Source organism: Oncorhynchus kisutch, linkage group LG18, assembly GCF_002021735.2.
Source record: "Oncorhynchus kisutch isolate 150728-3 linkage group LG18, Okis_V2, whole genome shotgun sequence".
Taxonomy (NCBI): domain Eukaryota; kingdom Metazoa; phylum Chordata; class Actinopteri; order Salmoniformes; family Salmonidae; genus Oncorhynchus; species Oncorhynchus kisutch.
The window spans coordinates 35,663,200-35,679,703 of record NC_034191.2 but is presented as its reverse complement, the minus strand read 5'-3'; the positions used below and the strand labels follow the sequence as shown (position 1 = coordinate 35,679,703).

The 16,504-nt window shown below is 43.6% G+C and overlaps 1 protein-coding gene across 1 annotated transcript in view; it reads left to right on the top strand.

Moving 5' to 3' along the window:
• The window catches only part of LOC109909036 (delta and Notch-like epidermal growth factor-related receptor), a 73,370-nt gene that overhangs the window by 38,289 nt on the left and 18,577 nt on the right, over nucleotides 1-16,504 (top strand). Inside the window, exons 2-7 of the mRNA XM_020507915.2 lie at nucleotides 2,404-2,706; nucleotides 2,962-3,059; nucleotides 8,545-8,708; nucleotides 13,664-13,812; nucleotides 14,553-14,706; nucleotides 15,549-15,662. Coding sequence (XP_020363504.1) covers nucleotides 2,404-2,706; nucleotides 2,962-3,059; nucleotides 8,545-8,708; nucleotides 13,664-13,812; nucleotides 14,553-14,706; nucleotides 15,549-15,662 — 982 coding nt within the window. The remainder of the gene's footprint in view (nucleotides 1-2,403; nucleotides 2,707-2,961; nucleotides 3,060-8,544; nucleotides 8,709-13,663; nucleotides 13,813-14,552; nucleotides 14,707-15,548; nucleotides 15,663-16,504) is intronic.

The following is a 16,504-nucleotide window of genomic DNA, read 5'->3' as shown; positions in this document are numbered from 1 at the left end:
TCCTTGTTTCAGTCTGTTTTCCATTAGGTGCCTAATGAACAGGGTTGGGTAGGTTACTTTGTAAATGTAATCTGTTACAGTTGCTAGTTACCTGTCCAAAATTGTAATCAGTAACGTAACTTTTGGACAACCCAAACTCAGTAACGTAATCTGATAACACTATTTTTAGATTACTTTTCCCTTAAAATTCTTTGGGATCGGTGTCCCGTCCACGGGACGGTTGAGCTAACGTAGGCTAATGCGATTAGCATGAGGTTATAAGTAAGAATTTACATAGACATATGTGATATTGGCAGAAAGATTAACAATAATTTAAGCTAACTGCATTGTCCAATTTACAGTAGCTATTACAGTGAAACAATACCATGCTATTGTTTGAGGAGAGTGCACAATTTTGAACATGAACAACAACAAATTAGGCACATTTGGGCAGTCTTGATACAACATTTTGAACAGAAATGCAATGGTTCATTGGATCAGTAAATTTTTGTTGCACATACACTGCTGCCATCTAGTTGCCAAAATCTAACTTGCACTTGGGCTGGAATAGTACATTATGGCCTTTCTCATACATTTTGAAGATGATGGTACAAACAAAAATTCAAAAGAACGCTTGTTAATTTCATTGTATTATCTTTTACCAGATCTATTGTGTTATTTTCTTCTACATTCCTTTCACATTTACACAAACGTCAAAGTGTTTCCTTTCAAATGGCACCAAGAATATGCATATCCTTGCTTCAGGGCCTGAGCTACAGGCAGTTAGACTTTGGTATGTCATTTTAGGGCCTGAGCTACAGGCAGTTAGACTTGGGTATGTCATTTTAGGCTAAATGTGAAAAAGTGGCGGATCCTTAAGAGGATTATTAAGGGGCATTAGAGGAAGACCAAAATGTAGGTTACCAATTGAATGATATCTAATGCAGGATAAATCAATGTCAAAGTTTACATAGCTGGCCATATGTGGAAGTTACATTTTACTTTATGGCTTGGTTATGTAGACTTCTTCTAACCCATCGCTTTCTACTACAGTACATATAATTATACGATTAAATTATATCCTTACATAAAAAAAAAATCTAAGTCTATCAGAATTCCAGTCATTCCAATAAATGTTATACCCCTTGAGCTTCAAGAATAGGAAACTGTCATGGTCAAAACATGTTGATACATTAGTAGCTAAGATGGGGAGAAGTCTGTCCATAATAAAGCGATGTTCTGCCTTTTTAACAGCACTATCAACAAGACAGGTTCCACAGGCACTAGTTTTGTCACACCTTGACTACTGTTCAGTCGTGTGGTCAGGTGCCACGAAGGACTTTTAGGAAAATTGCAATTGGCTCAGAACAGGGCAGCACGGCTGGCCCTCAGAACAGGGCAGCACGGCTGGCCCTTGGATGCACACAGAGAGCTAATATTAATAATATGCATGTCAATCTCTCCTGGCTCAAAGTGGAGGAGACTTCATCATTACTTGTATTTATGAGAGGTATTGACATGTTGAATGCACCGAGCTATCAGTCGAAACTACTGGCACACAGCTCGGACACCCATTCATACCCCACAAGAGGTCTCTTCACAGTCCCCAAGTCCAGAACAGACTATGGGAGGCATCAAGTAACTGATGCAAGCAGTCAAATTTGATTTAAGAAACAGCAGGGACTGTGAAGCAACACACACACACACACACACACACACACACACACACACACACACTAGCCCAACGCTCTAACCACTAGGCTACCCTGCCGCCTCATATGCACTATACACACACATACACATGGATTCAGTACTGTAGATATGTGGTAGTGGTGGAGCAGGGGCCTGAGGGCACACAGTGTGTTGTGAAATCTGTGAATGTATTGTAATGTTTTAGAATGGAAGAGTAGCTGCTACCTTGGCAACAGCTAATGGGGACCCATAATAAATACAAATAGAAGAAAGTGAGATTTGAGAGTTTAGGCTGATAGTTCCGCCCCTTGTGAACTAGGTTTAGACTGAGCCCCCTTACATTATATAAATATAGCACTGTCGTATAACACTTTCTGCTACTGTTGTTTTTGCAGCCTAAGCAGGAAAAGTTGTAATAAACATCCAGGTGTTAATAATGGACAAAGGGAGAATCCTCTGAGCCAATGGTGATGGCCGTTACAGAATAGTGAGGATACAGGCTGTGTCTCGAATGACACCCTATTCCCCATGTAGTGTACTACTTTTTTTTAACCAGAAGTAGTGGTTGTAAAGGGTGTAGGTAGTGGACAGTAAAGAGCTCTGGTCAAAAGGAGTGCACTATGGAGGAAAAGTTGTCATTTGTGATGCATCCATAATATACAGAGGTTTATGTACAACGGATATTGAGTCTGAAATGTTCAGTCATTTTCCCTCTCCTCTTTGTGTTGTCAGTTTTTCACAGACCCCTGTGCCAGCAGCCCCTGTTTCCATGGCAACTGTAGCCGCAGTGGTGAGGGCGAGGCTTACACCTGCGAGTGCAGCGAGGGGTACAAGGGGGAGAAGTGTGAGCAAGCCACCTTGGACCTGCTGCCTGTCTCCAATTGGGACCCTGTCACACCCGCCATGCCCACAACCGCCCCTCAGCCCTCCCAGCCAACCATGGTGTCCACTACAACGCAGGCCCCTCCCACGCTGCAGCCGTGGCAGCCTAAGGCTGGACAGAGACTCTTGGTGGTGCAGTGGGAGAAAGAACAGGTCAGAGATGAATGCTACATGTACTCTATTAGTCACAACAGACCAGCTGATCAGCTAGCTAGGTTCAGAGTTCACATAACTTCTTTATTTGTCCTATAAAAGAATGACATTTAGCCTCTTGCTGCCTCGTGTGTGTATTTTCATGTGTATGTTTGTATATGTGTGTGTGTGTTTCTGTGATTGTGTATGTGTGTCTCTGTGTGTCCGTGTATGTGTGTGTTTTTGTGAGTGTGTGTGTGTGTGTTCCTGTTGCAGGTGACAGAGGGACTGCATTGTGTGAGTCCTGAGCTGTGTGAGCTGACCTCTGGAACTCTGACTCTCTCTCTAGAGGTGCCCGAGGAGACTGCCATCAAGTAAGAGTACTGGTACCTTCCTGTGTGTGAGTGCGTGTCTCTGTGTGTGTATATATCAAATCAAATCAAAATCAAATTTATTTATATAGCCCTTCGTACATCAGCTGATATCTCAAAGTGCTGTACAGAAACCCAGCCTAAAACCCCAAACAGCAAGCAATGCAGGTGGAGAAGCACGGTGGCTAGGAAAAACTCCCTAGAAAGGCCAATACCTAGGAAGAAACCTAGAGAGGAACCAGGCTATGTGGGGTGGCCAGTCCTCTTCTGGCTGTGCCGGGTGGAGATTATAACAGAACATGGTCAAGATGTTCAATGTTCATAAATGACCAGCATGGTCGAATAATAATAAGGCAGAACAGTTGAAACTAGAGCAGCAGCACAGTCAGGTGGAAGTTGAAACTGGAGCATATATGTTTGTGTGTGTGTGTGTGTGTGTGTTTACATAGTGCTCTCCCTCTCTCCCCTGTGTGCTCCAAATCTCCCTTTCCCTCTCTTCCTCCCACCCCTGTTTATCCTAACCTCTTCCTCTCTCCCCTTCTTATCCTAACCTCTTCCTCTCTCCCCTGTTTATCCTAACCTCTTCATCTCTCCCCTGCTTATCCTAACCTCTTCATCTCTCCCCTGTTTATCCTAACCTCTTCATCTCTCCCCTGCTTATCCTAACCTCTTCATCTCTCCCCTGTTTATCCTAACCTCTTCCTCTCTCCCCTGTTTATCCTAACCTCTTCATATCTCCTGTTTATCCTAACCTCTTCCTCTCTCCCCTGTTTATCCTAACCTCTTCCTCTCTCCCCTGTTTATCCTAACCTCTCCCTCTCTCTCCTGTTTATCCTAACCTCTTCCTCTCTCCCCTGTTTATCCTAACCTCTCCCTCTCTCTCCTGTTTATCCTAACCTCTTCCTCTCTCCCCTGTTTATCCTAACCTCTCCCTCTCTCCCCTGCTTATCCTAACCTCTTCATCTCTCCCCTGTTTATCCTAACCTCTCCCTCCATCCCCTGTTTATCCTAACCTCTCCCTCGCTCTCTTGTTTATCCTAACCGCTCCCTCTCTCCCAAGTGAACTATAGTTCTGCTTAAAACCACACTGGAGACTGCACTACATCTGTCTTCCCTTGAGATCATTGTCTTATGATTATCGTGCTGTGTCATTTACATGGAACTTGCACTCTTTCATTATTTAGTCAGCAACCCAATGGTAGAAAATTACCTCCATTGTGTTGCCCAAGTATAGTGCCTGACTGCAATGTGTTCTGATTTAAGCAAGCATCCTAAATGGCCTATATTGGTCATGCAAAGTGGTAGGTGTCCATTTATAGTGTGTCTTTATGAATGACGGGGAAGTGGAGACATAAGAGGTCTTTATCAGCACAACAGTGTCTGCTCTTGGTTGCATGCAAATATAGTTTTTGTGTTGTGTTGGTGTGCTGTCTAATTACTGATGGCGCCTGCGCTTGTGCAAGCTCACATGCAGACACACACACACAGACACAAATTGAAAGTGACATCAATTTAGGAATGCTAATGAGAACGAGGCTGAATGGAAGATGGCTACAGAGAGAGAGAGAGAGAGATGAGATTGCTTCTTTACTTACTTCAAATTGTAGTCGTACATACACAGCTTACAGCATGTATATAAGGTACAGTGAAATGCTTGCGTGCTATAGCTCCTTCAACAATGCAACACAATAATCACTATCAATAATACAAAAGTATAATAAAAAAGAACAAGTTGTCAGGTCTTTGCAGGGAGTCAGCTAGGGTTAGCTGTTCAGCAGGCTGATGGCCTGGTGGTAGAAGCTGTCTCGGAGCCTGTTGGTTCGAGAACCGATGCTTCGATACTGCTTGCCAGATTGTAACAGAGTGAACAGTCCATGGCTTGGATAACTAGGAGTCCTTGGTGATCTTCCAGGCCTTACTCTGATACTGCCTGGTGTAAATCTAATGGATGTCAGAGAGCTCGCCCCCCAGTGATGTATCGATCCTCAATGAGGACCCCCAAGAATTTTGTGGATTGAATGCGGGATAATCGATTTCCTAATAGAAAATGTAGAATCACGAGCATGTAAAAGCTTTTTAATAATTCAAATTGGGCTGTCAAATGATTTAACTAATGAATCAGGTTAATGGCATTAGTTAATCGCGATTTTCTCATGTGTGGCCCTAAATAAATATTTATCCATTTAAAAAGCAGTGCAGAGTTACAGGCATATTATGCTTTGATTGTAAGGGACGGAAACACAAAATGATCTACATCAGAATGTTTAAATAGCATTTTCACCATAAACAACACAAAATGATCTACATCAGAATGTTTAAATAGCATTTTCACCATAAACAACACAAAATGATCTACATCAGAATGTTTAAATAGCATTTTCACCATAAACAACACAAAATGATCTACATCAGAATGTTTAAATTGCATTTTCACCATAAACAACACAAAATGATCTACATCAGAATGTTTAAATAGCATTTTCACCATAAACAACACAAAAGTGACTGTAACATACAGCTATTAATGCTCCCAATGTTTAAGTAGGCCTACTCCCTCTTATCAATGTTTAAGTAGGCCTACTCCCTCTTATCAATGTTTAAGTAGGCCTACTCCCTCTTATCAATGTTTAAGTAGGCCTACTCCCTCTTATCAATGTTTAAGTAGGCCTACTCCCTCTTATCAATGTTTAAGTAGGCCTACTCCCTCTTATCAATGTTTAAGTAGGCCTACTCCCTCTTATCAATGTTTAAGTAGGCCTACTCCCTCTTATCAATGTTTAAGTAGGTCTACTCCCTGTTATCAATGTTTAAGTAGGCCTACTCCCTCTTATCAATGTTTAAGTAGGCCTACTACATGTTATCAATGTTTAAGTAGGCCTATTCCCTCTTATCAGTGTTCTTGAAGTTTACACTTGTGCACAGCACACACACATGCTATTTTAAAATGGCCCACGACATGCACACGAATCCGCGGCAGAAAGAAAAAATATAACTCTGGTAATATCGGGCATAACTTTTACATGATTCTGGCTAGAGGCACACAGTCTTCAGCCATTTTAATGCACACGCATTGACTGTAGCTGTGTTCCATGTTGTGTTCTGTGCTTAAAAGGGTCTGTTACTAAAACACGTGTTCTTGAACGTTTCCACGCGGTGAAGAAATGGAGACATGATTTACGGTGTAAACGATAAACATGTTGCGCATAACTTTGACAGCCCTAATTTTAAGACACCTTATTTGCTTTAAACCAGTCGTCTAAATTTGTTTTATTAGGAATTCATTTTAACGATCAATTTCTGACCATCTTTATCAGACAGAAAGATGTTGGTGTCATCAGCAAACAATATAAAGTGTACAATCAATCAAAACTGACATTAACATATATTTTAAACGCTATGGACCAAGGATCAAACCTTGAGGAACTCCACAGGGCATGTTCTTGAACTCCGATACTGCGCCACGAAACAAACTGTTTCCTATAAACCAAGTAGCTCCTAAACCAGTTCGAGGTCTCTATTTTCGAAGCCCATAAGTTTGTAATTTATGCAACAACAAAAAAATTGTCAGCAGTATCGAAGGCTTTCGAAAGGTCAATGCTTTCTTATTTACTTATGTGTGTGTGTTTTATTTATCTGTGAGTGACTCAGCCAGTGGGAGGAGTCTGGGAGTGTAGCTGGTCTTGTGTTGAGTTAGAGTGCATCTGCTTTGCTGACACTCTCTGTCTGTGCAGAGAGACTGTCTCTTCAAGTAATTGGCCCAAAGTCAGATGAGTAATGGCCCTTGACCACATCAGTCATAACTCTACTCCCTGGCCTTCAGGGCTGTACAGTCACCACAGTGAGCAGTATAATACCCCCCACTGAGACAGACAGGAACAGGCATTACTCATGTCCACCATCCCATCCTACTAGCACAGGGTTTTGTGTGTTTTATAAAAAACGTATACAGTCCCTTCAGAAGGTATTCATACCCCTTGACTTATTTCCCATTTTGTTGTGTTCTCACGCATCTACACACAATATTACATAATGACAAAGTGAACGCAGATTTATTGAAATTGAAATACAGAAATATCTACTTTACATAAGTATTCACACCCCTGAGTCGATACTTCACACCCCTGAGTTAATACTTTGCCGGCGATAACAGCTTTGAGTAATTTTTGGGTATGTTTGTATCAGCTTTGCACATCTGGATTTGTGGATTTTCTCAAGCTCTGTTAAGTTAGATGGGGAGTAGCGGTGAACAGCATTTTTCACAGATTTCTAGGCTTTGACTCAAGGACTTTCACATTCTTGATCTAAAGCCATTCCAGCATTGCTTTGGCTGTATGCTTGGGGTCAAATCTTCACCCCCAGTCCAAGGTTGTTTGCACTCTGAAGCAGGTTTTCATCAAGGATCTGCTTGTATTTGGCTCCATTAATTGTTCTCTCTATCCTTACCAGTCTCCCAGCCTCTGCCACTGAAAAGCAACCCCATAGCATGATGCTGCCACCACCATGTTTCACGGTAGGAATGGTGTTAGATAGGTGCAGAGCTGTGCCTGGTTTTCTCCAGACATACCGCTTTGCATTCAGGCCAAAGAGTTCAATTTTTGTCACATCAGACCACAGAATAATTTGCCTTATGATCACAGAGTTGTTCACATGTGTTTTTGCAAACTCCAGGTGTATTATGTGGCTTCTGTCTGGCCACTCTCCCATAAAGCCCAGATTGTTGAAGTGCTGTAGAGACTGTTGTCCTTCTAGCAGGTTCTCCCATCACAGCCAAGGAACTCTGTAGATCTGTTAGAGTGGTCATTGGGTCCATCTTGCACGGTTGCTCAGTTTGGATGGACAGCCAGCTCGAGGCAGAGTCTGGGTAGTTTCACATTTTTTCAATTTCCCAATAATGGAGACCACGGTGCTCTTGGAAACTTTCAACACTCTTGAAATTGTTTCCCAGATATATGCCTCATCACAATTCTATCTCGGAGATCTACGGACAGTTCATTGGACTTCATGTTATAGTTTCTGCTCTGACATGCACTGTCAACTGTGGACCCTACTATAGGCGTGTATGTTTCGTTCTAAATCATGTCCAAACAATTGAATTGGCCACAGGTGGACTCCATGTCAAGGATGAACAAAGAAATTGGATGCACCTAAGTTCAATTTGGAGTGTCATAACAAAGGTGTGTGAATACTTATTTAAGTTAGATATTTCTGTATATCATTTTTTTTAAATCAATTTGCTCAAATGTAAAAAAACAAACATGTTTTCTCTTTGTCATGATGGGGTGTGTAGATGAGTGTGAATTTTTGTAATTGTATTGTTTTTAAATATTCTGGCTGTAACAACAAGATGTGGAATAAATCAAGGGGTATGAATACTTTTTGAAAGCACTGTAGCAGGCTGGTAACAAAAGTGTTTGGCTCAGACTCTCTTTCTCTCTTACACTCTCTATCCCCCCCCTCCCCTCTCCCCTCTCTCTCCCTCTCTCTTCAGGATTGTGGTGAATGTGAGTGGCGCTCCCGTCCTGTGGCGTGTTGACAAGGATGGCTTCCAGCGTTCCTCCTTGGTGGAGGGGACCATCATGTGGTTCCAGCAGGTCTCAGATGGACTGGTGGTCCCTGACCACTCCCTCCCCCTGGGACACAACTACTTCCTCAGTAAGTAGGAAGCAATTCCACAACTACAATAATACTGCTACAAAAAAACGATATGGATTCGGGAGGTGGGGGGGGGGGGGGGGGTGGAACATGGTTTCCGGGTGGGGAGGGAGGATGCGGGCTGGTAGATGTGGAGGAGGGGTGGTTTGGGTTATCTTTGCATGCATTTCCTTGATAGTGTTTGTACCTGTACCCCCCCACACACACACACACAAAATATATATACAGTGCCTTGCGAAAGTATTCGGCCCCCTTGAACTTTGCGACCTTTTGCCATATTTCAGGCTTCAAACATAAAGATATAAAACTGTATTTTTTGGTGAAGAATCAACAACAAGTGGGACACAATCATGAAGTGGAACGACATTTATTAGATATTTCAAACTTTTTTACCAAATCAAAAACTGAAAGATTGGGCGTGCAAAATTATTCAGCCCCTTTACTTTCAGTGCAGCAAACTCTCTCCAGAAGTTCAGTGAGGATCTCTGAATGATCCAATGTTGACCTAAATGACTAATGATGATAAATACAATCCACCTGTGTGTAATCAAGTCTCCGTATAAATGCACCTGCACTGTGATAGTCTCAGAGGTCCGTTAAAAGCGCAGAGAGCATCATGAAGAACAAGGAACACACCAGGCAGGTCCGAGATACTGTTGTGAAGAAGTTTAAAGCCGGATTTGGATACAAAAAGATTTCCCAAGCTTTAAACATCCCAAGGAGCACTGTGCAAGCGATAATATTGAAATGGAAGGAGTATCAGACCACTGCAAATCTACCAAGACCTGGGCGTCCCTCTAAACTTTCAGCTCATACAAGGAGAAGACTGATCAGAGATGCAGCCAAGAGGCCCATGATCACTCTGGATGAACTGCAGAGATCTACAGCTGAGGTGGGAGACTCTGTCCATAGGACAACAATCAGTCGTATATTGCACAAATCTGGCCTTTATGGAAGAGTGGCAAGAAGAAAGCCATTTCTTAAAGATATCCATAAAAAGTGTCGTTTAAAGTTTGCCACAAGCCACCTGGGAGACACACCAAACATGTGGAAGAAGGTGCTCTGGTCAGATGAAACCAAAATTGAACTTTTTGGCAACAATGCAAAACGTTATGTTTGGCGTAAAAGCAACACAGCTCATCACCCTGACCACACCATCCCCACTGTCAAACATGGTGGTGGCAGCATCATGGTTTGGGCCTGCTTTTCTTCAGCAGGGACAGGGAAGATGGTTCAAATTGATGGGAAGATGGATGGAGCCAAATACAGGACCATTCTGGAAGAACCTGATGGAGTCTGCAAAAGACCTGAGACTGGGACGGAGATTTGTCTTCCAACAAGACAATGATTCAAAACATAAAGCAAAATCTACAATGGAATGGTTCAAAAATAAACATATCCAGGTGTTAGAATGGCCAAGTCAAAGTCCAGACCTGAATCCAATCGAGAATCTGTGGAAAGAACTGAAAACTGCTGTTCACAAATGCTCTCCATCCAACCTCACTGAGCTCGAGCTGTTTTGCAAGGAGGAATGGGAGAAAAAAATTCAGTCTCTCGATGTGCAAAACTGATAGAGACATACCCCAAGCGACTTACAGCTGTAATCGCAGCAAAAGGTGGCGCTACAAAGTATTAACTTAAGGGGGCTGAATAATTTTGCACGCCCAATTTTTCAGTTTTTGATTTGTTAAAAAAGTTTGAAATATCCAATAAATGTCGTTCCACTTCATGATTGTGTCCCACTTGTTGTTGATTCTTCACAAAAAAATACAGTTTTATATCTTTATGTTTGAAGCCTGAAATGTGGCAAAAGGTCGCAAAGTTCAAGGGGGCCGAATACTTTCGCAAGGCACTGTATATATATACTTAACTAAATTAAAAGTTGGTCACAAACAATAAAAATAGTATGGAGGAAGGAACTTTCTCCTGTTATTCTCTCCTCCTGTCCATCTTGTGGGAAACCTAGACACATGTAGCAAGCACTTCTTTACCTACCACTGGTGCGTATGTTTTATGGTAAGAGGTTACAATCTCCTAAGAAATGAATCCAGTAGCACATCTGATGGTGTAGTGCATAAGACACAATTACTTCCTCAGTAAGGCCCCTCCTCCATCTCAATTTACTTACTTATGTAATCCTATTGGTTCCCATGTGGAACAGAAGGCTTTCCGCCACTTCAATACAACTGTTAAAAACCATATGGAGGAATATAGGTTACTCTATTCTGTCTGTCCATTTGGTGGTAAACATATATTCATATGTGTTATGGCACTATGACTTCCATATTTCCAAACCTGTCATTGGTGCATACTGTATTTTGGATTAGAGATGGCTATCTTCAACTCCAAGGTAATGGATCCTTGCATAGCGCATCTAGTGGTAAAAGTGCATATAATACATATTTATACGTAGAACATACGTGTAGTTTATTGGTATAAGGTACCTTAAAGTCAGAGCCATGAATAAGATAGTATGATATTCCATCATGTTTTCAATTTTACCATTCACATTCTCTGCTGTGTTCCGAGTTGCCTGGATCAGTAATTTGCATGAAATGTCAATCAAGAACACAATATCCATAAAATCCATAAACAGTATGATAATGGCTCATTTGTATGGGGGTGGCGCACATAAACACTTGGCTCTGGAATTCAATTTTGTTATCTTTCTGCATATTTTATCGCGAAGTCTTTCTATTTTCAATGAGGAATGTTACAGTAACGTACGCCCTGAGGGTTCGGTAGATCCCAGCAGGTGTGGCGTCATAATTGGTGTCCTGCCCTTTAGTGAATTTTCTACTTGACCCCTGTGCGTGACCTCCATAACAACACAGCTTTGTCATGTCTCAGCTTGTCTGTCCACTGACCTTGTGCTGGCTGAAGACACTCCGCCTGAGATCCTGCGGCTCTGTCTGAGGAGATGGTGTTTGTGGGGGGGGGCAACATCAAGAGAGAGGGGGGGGAGAAGAGAGAGAGATAGAGGGAGAATGAGGGGGAGTGAGGGATGGGAGAGAGGAGAGGAAGGGGAGAGAGAATTAAAGAGAGAGAAAGAGTTGTTTTTCTGTCATCGTGTTTGGCGGTTTACCACTCTGGATAATAAATGAGTCACATCCTTGAGAGCAAGACTGCTGTGGAGCTGTGTTTATGTCTGCTTGTGTGCATCCCACATAATCTGCCTCACATGCAAAAGCATGCACTACACATGCACACGTGCACACACGTTCCCACTCGTGCACATGCGTTCCCACACGTTCCCACTCATGCACACACGTTCCCACTCGTGCACACACGTTCCCACACGTTCCCACTCGTGCACACACGTTCCCACACGTGCACATACGTTCCCACACGTGCACACACGTTCCCACACGTTCCCACTCGTGCATGGATGCATGTACGTACATGAGACAGATGGTGTGAATGAAATACTGATGGTGTCATACAGAGTAGACTGTAAAATATACATATACAGTGAGGGGAAAAAGTATTTGATCCCCTGCTGATTTTGTACGTTTGCCCACTGACAAAGAAATGATCCATCTATAATTTTAATGGTAGGTTTATTTGAACAGTGAGAGACAGAATAACAACAACAAAATCCAGAAAAACGCATGTCAAAAATGTTATACATATTTGACCCCTCTGCAAAACATGACTTAGAACTTGGTGGCAAAACCCTTGTTGGCAATCACAGAGGACAGACGTTTCTTGTAGTTGGCCCTCAGGTTTACACACATCTCAGGAGGGATTTTGTCCCACTCTTCTTTGCAGATCTTCTCCAAGTCATTAAGGTTTCGAGGCTGATGTTTGGCAACTCGAACCTTCAGCTCCCTCCACAGATTTTCTATGGGATTAAGGTCTGGAGACTGGCTAAGCCACTCCAGGACCTTAATGTGCTTCTTCTTGAGCCACTCCTTTGTTGCCTTGGCCGTGTGTTTTGGGTCTTTGTCATGCTGGAATACCCATCCACGACCCATTTTCAATGCCCTGGCTGAGGGAAGGAGGTACTCACCCAAGATTTGACGGTACATGGCCCCGTCCATCGTCCCTTTGATGCGGTGAAGTTGTCCTTTTTACAGTGTGCGTGTTTAATGCTACGTTTAGACAGGCAGCTCAATTCAGATTTTTTTCTCTCACTAATTGCTCTTTTGACCAATCAGTTCACCTCTGAAAAAGATCTGATGTGAAAAGATCTGATGTGATTGGTCAAAAGACCAATTAGTGAAAAAAATATCAGAATTGGGCTGCCTGTCTAAACGCAGCAGGGGTGTGACTGCATGGGAGTGCTGCATACAAGAAGAGCAGTGACTGTGCATTTGTGAGCTTGTGTTGTGAGGAACAGACGTCACTGGGCTGATCTAACCAGAAAATGGCGAGGTGTTAGGGGACCAGCTTGTACAGACTCCTGATTGGCTGCAGGGCTTTGCTGTGGCAATGACTTATCCTGGCTGTGCTCACGCCTTATTGGCTCAGACCAGGTTCATAACGATGACTGTTAATCTTCACTTTGAGTCTATTTTAAAATGGATGCTTCTGTTTTAATTAATATTTGCTCACATGGCCTTTTCTTCAACATTTCTCTAATAGTTGGTCGCCGAGGAATCCATTTTTCTTTTGCAGTGGCAGCTAGAGGTGTCTTATCCAGGCAATGATCCATATGCAACCCCTCCTAGAACATTTGTCAAACGTAAGGTGTTCTGGTCAATGTTGCGCACAATGATGTTCATCTTCTGTTAGTTTAAACATAATCTTCTTTGCAAGGAACCATCACTTCTCTCTGCACCTAGCCTCTGTACCTAAGTCCTTGTCGACCCCTCACCCCCCAACCACCATTTTCTCTCTAGTTAAATAGGCAATTTGTTCAATATTGCTCACATGTAGTCAGCCTTTTCATATTTATCAAGGTGAATCAGCTAGGACCTTAGAATAACTGTTTTTTCTCTCTCCTGTTGTAGGTGTGTTGCGCATGGGCGCCCCCAGTGGCTCGGAGGTCACCCTGCGTCTCAATCTGACAGTGAAGGCCAGCAGCTGTGTGGAGCCTGGCAGCCGCTTCAGCGACCCACAATGCTCTGGGAAGGGGAAGTGCATCACTCAGCCCTCTGTGGTAAGAGGTCAGGGATCAGATATGTGATGTCAGCTGCCCTTGAGTTGGTGAATCAGTCCCTTGTCTTTTGGGCTTTATCCTGTGAACAATATTTCAAGGCTTAAAATGTCACTTTCAATATTCAGAAAACAGGTTTTCCCCTCAATATACTGGAAGGTAACTGCTGTAATTCAGCAGAATATTGTAAGATTGCGATACTATTGTCTTGATGATACACTATGCGGTAACATAGCAACAGGAGACTGAGAGGAGAAAAAGATAAGCAAGACAGAATAAAGACCATGCCTTATTGCCAGAAAGGTATTGTGGGATGGAGACAGAGTTCTTAAGTCCTGCATCTCTACTACTCCCTGGGGCCCCCCCTCTCGCTAGGTCCCTAGGGGCGTCACTGTTAGCACACTGATCACTGCTGCACAGAGGAGTAGAGAGAGGAAATGGAGAGAACCAAGGTGAGGAGTGAGAGAAAAGAAAAGAGAAGAGAGAGAGGAGAGAGGAGACGCGTGATAGACTGAGGTCCTGCTAACTCGTTCCCTCCCCCCTACAGGTGCATTGTTACAGGGTGATTTAGCACACCACACTATGGGGAGCTGGGAGGAAAAGGGCATCGGTGGGGTGTACAGGACTAACAATAGAGAATCGCAGAGCCCCATGTAGCCCCAGTATCCAGAACCATCCCAGTGACGTATAAAGTGTTTTGAGTCAGTATGTGACAGTGACCCCGTGTCCCCTCTGACCTCTAGAGCACCTTCTTCTGTGAGTGTGAGGATGGTTACTCTGGGATATTCTGTGAGGAGTTTGATGCCTGCCGCCTCAGGCCCTGCCAGAACTACGCCATCTGTAGTGACTTGAGGCAGGGGGACGAGGGCCGTAACTTCACTTGTATCTGCCCTCCAGGTAACTACTGTGTGTGTGTGTGTGTCTGTCTGCCTGTACATGCGTATGAGCGTGCATCACAGGAGCCTGCTGAGGGGAGAACGGCTCATAATAATGGCCGGAACGGTGCAAATGGAATGGCATCAAACACTTGCAAATCAAGTGGTTGATGTATTTGACACCATTCCACCGATTCCGCTCCAGCCATTACGAGCCCGCTCTGCCCAACCTCATGTGGAATGCATGCCTGCGTGCGTGTGTGAGTGTCTCCAAATGAAATAGGGAATGCAGAGAAGAATGCAACCTTTCAACTTATCAACTAGATATGTTTGGGGCCCGGGCCAGTGAGTGCAGCTCTGATCTACTTGACAGGTTAATTACCTTGTTATAGAAGCAGAGGCTGTTGTTGATGGCCAGCCACATCTTATTAGAGAAGGGTGATTACAGGACTGTGGTGGTATGTCTGTCTGCCTGACAGACTGAGGGCAGTGGGTTCTCACAGGCTCATCCAGAGCAATATGGAGGCCGCACTACATGATTGATGTTAATTGGCTTGATGGGTAATAAGGCTGGAGGTAATTGGCTAGATGCAGGACTTGTTGACTTGTTCTTGGAAGAGTGAGGGTTCTGTTTTGAATTGACCTAATAAGTTAATGAAGAGAGACAGTCATGGGGAAGTGTGAGACGTAGGGTGACTGGTGTGAAATGTGTGTGTGTGTGTGTGATGCATCCGTGCATGCTTGTTATAGTGGTAGTTGGATGGTTTGCATGTCAATGCGTTAGAGTTGCGTGTGTATATTTGGCTCCCTGTGTGTGTTCAGGTTTAATGCTATGTGACACTGTGTTTCGTCTGTGTGCTACAGGGTTCCAGGGTGATCTTTGCCAGTTGCAGGTGGACCACTGCCTGTCTCAGCCTTGCAGAAACGGGGCTACCTGCTCCAGCAGCCTGGCAGGACCCAGGTGCTACTGCCCTGAGGGTAGGTACTTTATCATAGGTCTGCCTTGAGGGTAGGTACTTTATCATAGGTCTGCCCTGAGGGTACCCCAGTACCAATAGCACAGCAATTCTCTGAGTGCAGAACAACTCTTGCCATAACATAACATGTACAGATCCACAGCAATTCACAATAGCAAGGATGTACTGCACAATACCACGTTGTTAATCCGTTTTATTTTCAGATCCTCATTAGCTGGTTGTGTGTGTGTTGGACTGTCCTGGTTCTAGGCGTGTGTCTGGTGTTCTTGTGTGCGTGCGTGGTGTGTATATGCGTCAGTGTGTGTGCGTGTGAGTCTGAATGTGTGTGTGAGGCTATCATGGTAGCGCTGCTGTTAGTTTCTGTGTCTGCTCTGTGTTTATCTGTGCCAGCCCGTTGCTTAATTTAAGCCTTCCTCCGCTAGTCTAATTAGTCCTCCTGGCCCTAACGACCTGCTCTCAGCCCCACATGGGAAATCTACGCTAGCCCGCTAAAACTAAATTCTGCCAAACACAGCACTCCTAAATAAGGGCATGCCAATCCACGCTTTTTATGTACACACACACACACACACACACACACACACACACACACACACACACACACACACACACACACACACACACACACACACACACACACACATGGAAAGCGATCCTGGAACAATCCTCTTCGAACAGATCAACACAACAACAGAGGTAGAAATGTACAACCTGATCCAGAAAATATAGTACATTGCAGGTACAATTCCCTGCGGTCACTGAGTTCTGATTCACAGTCCTGGTAGCAATGCAACTCGGATTAAATTATTAATCTTACCCTGTTGGACGAGCGCCAATGCCGAC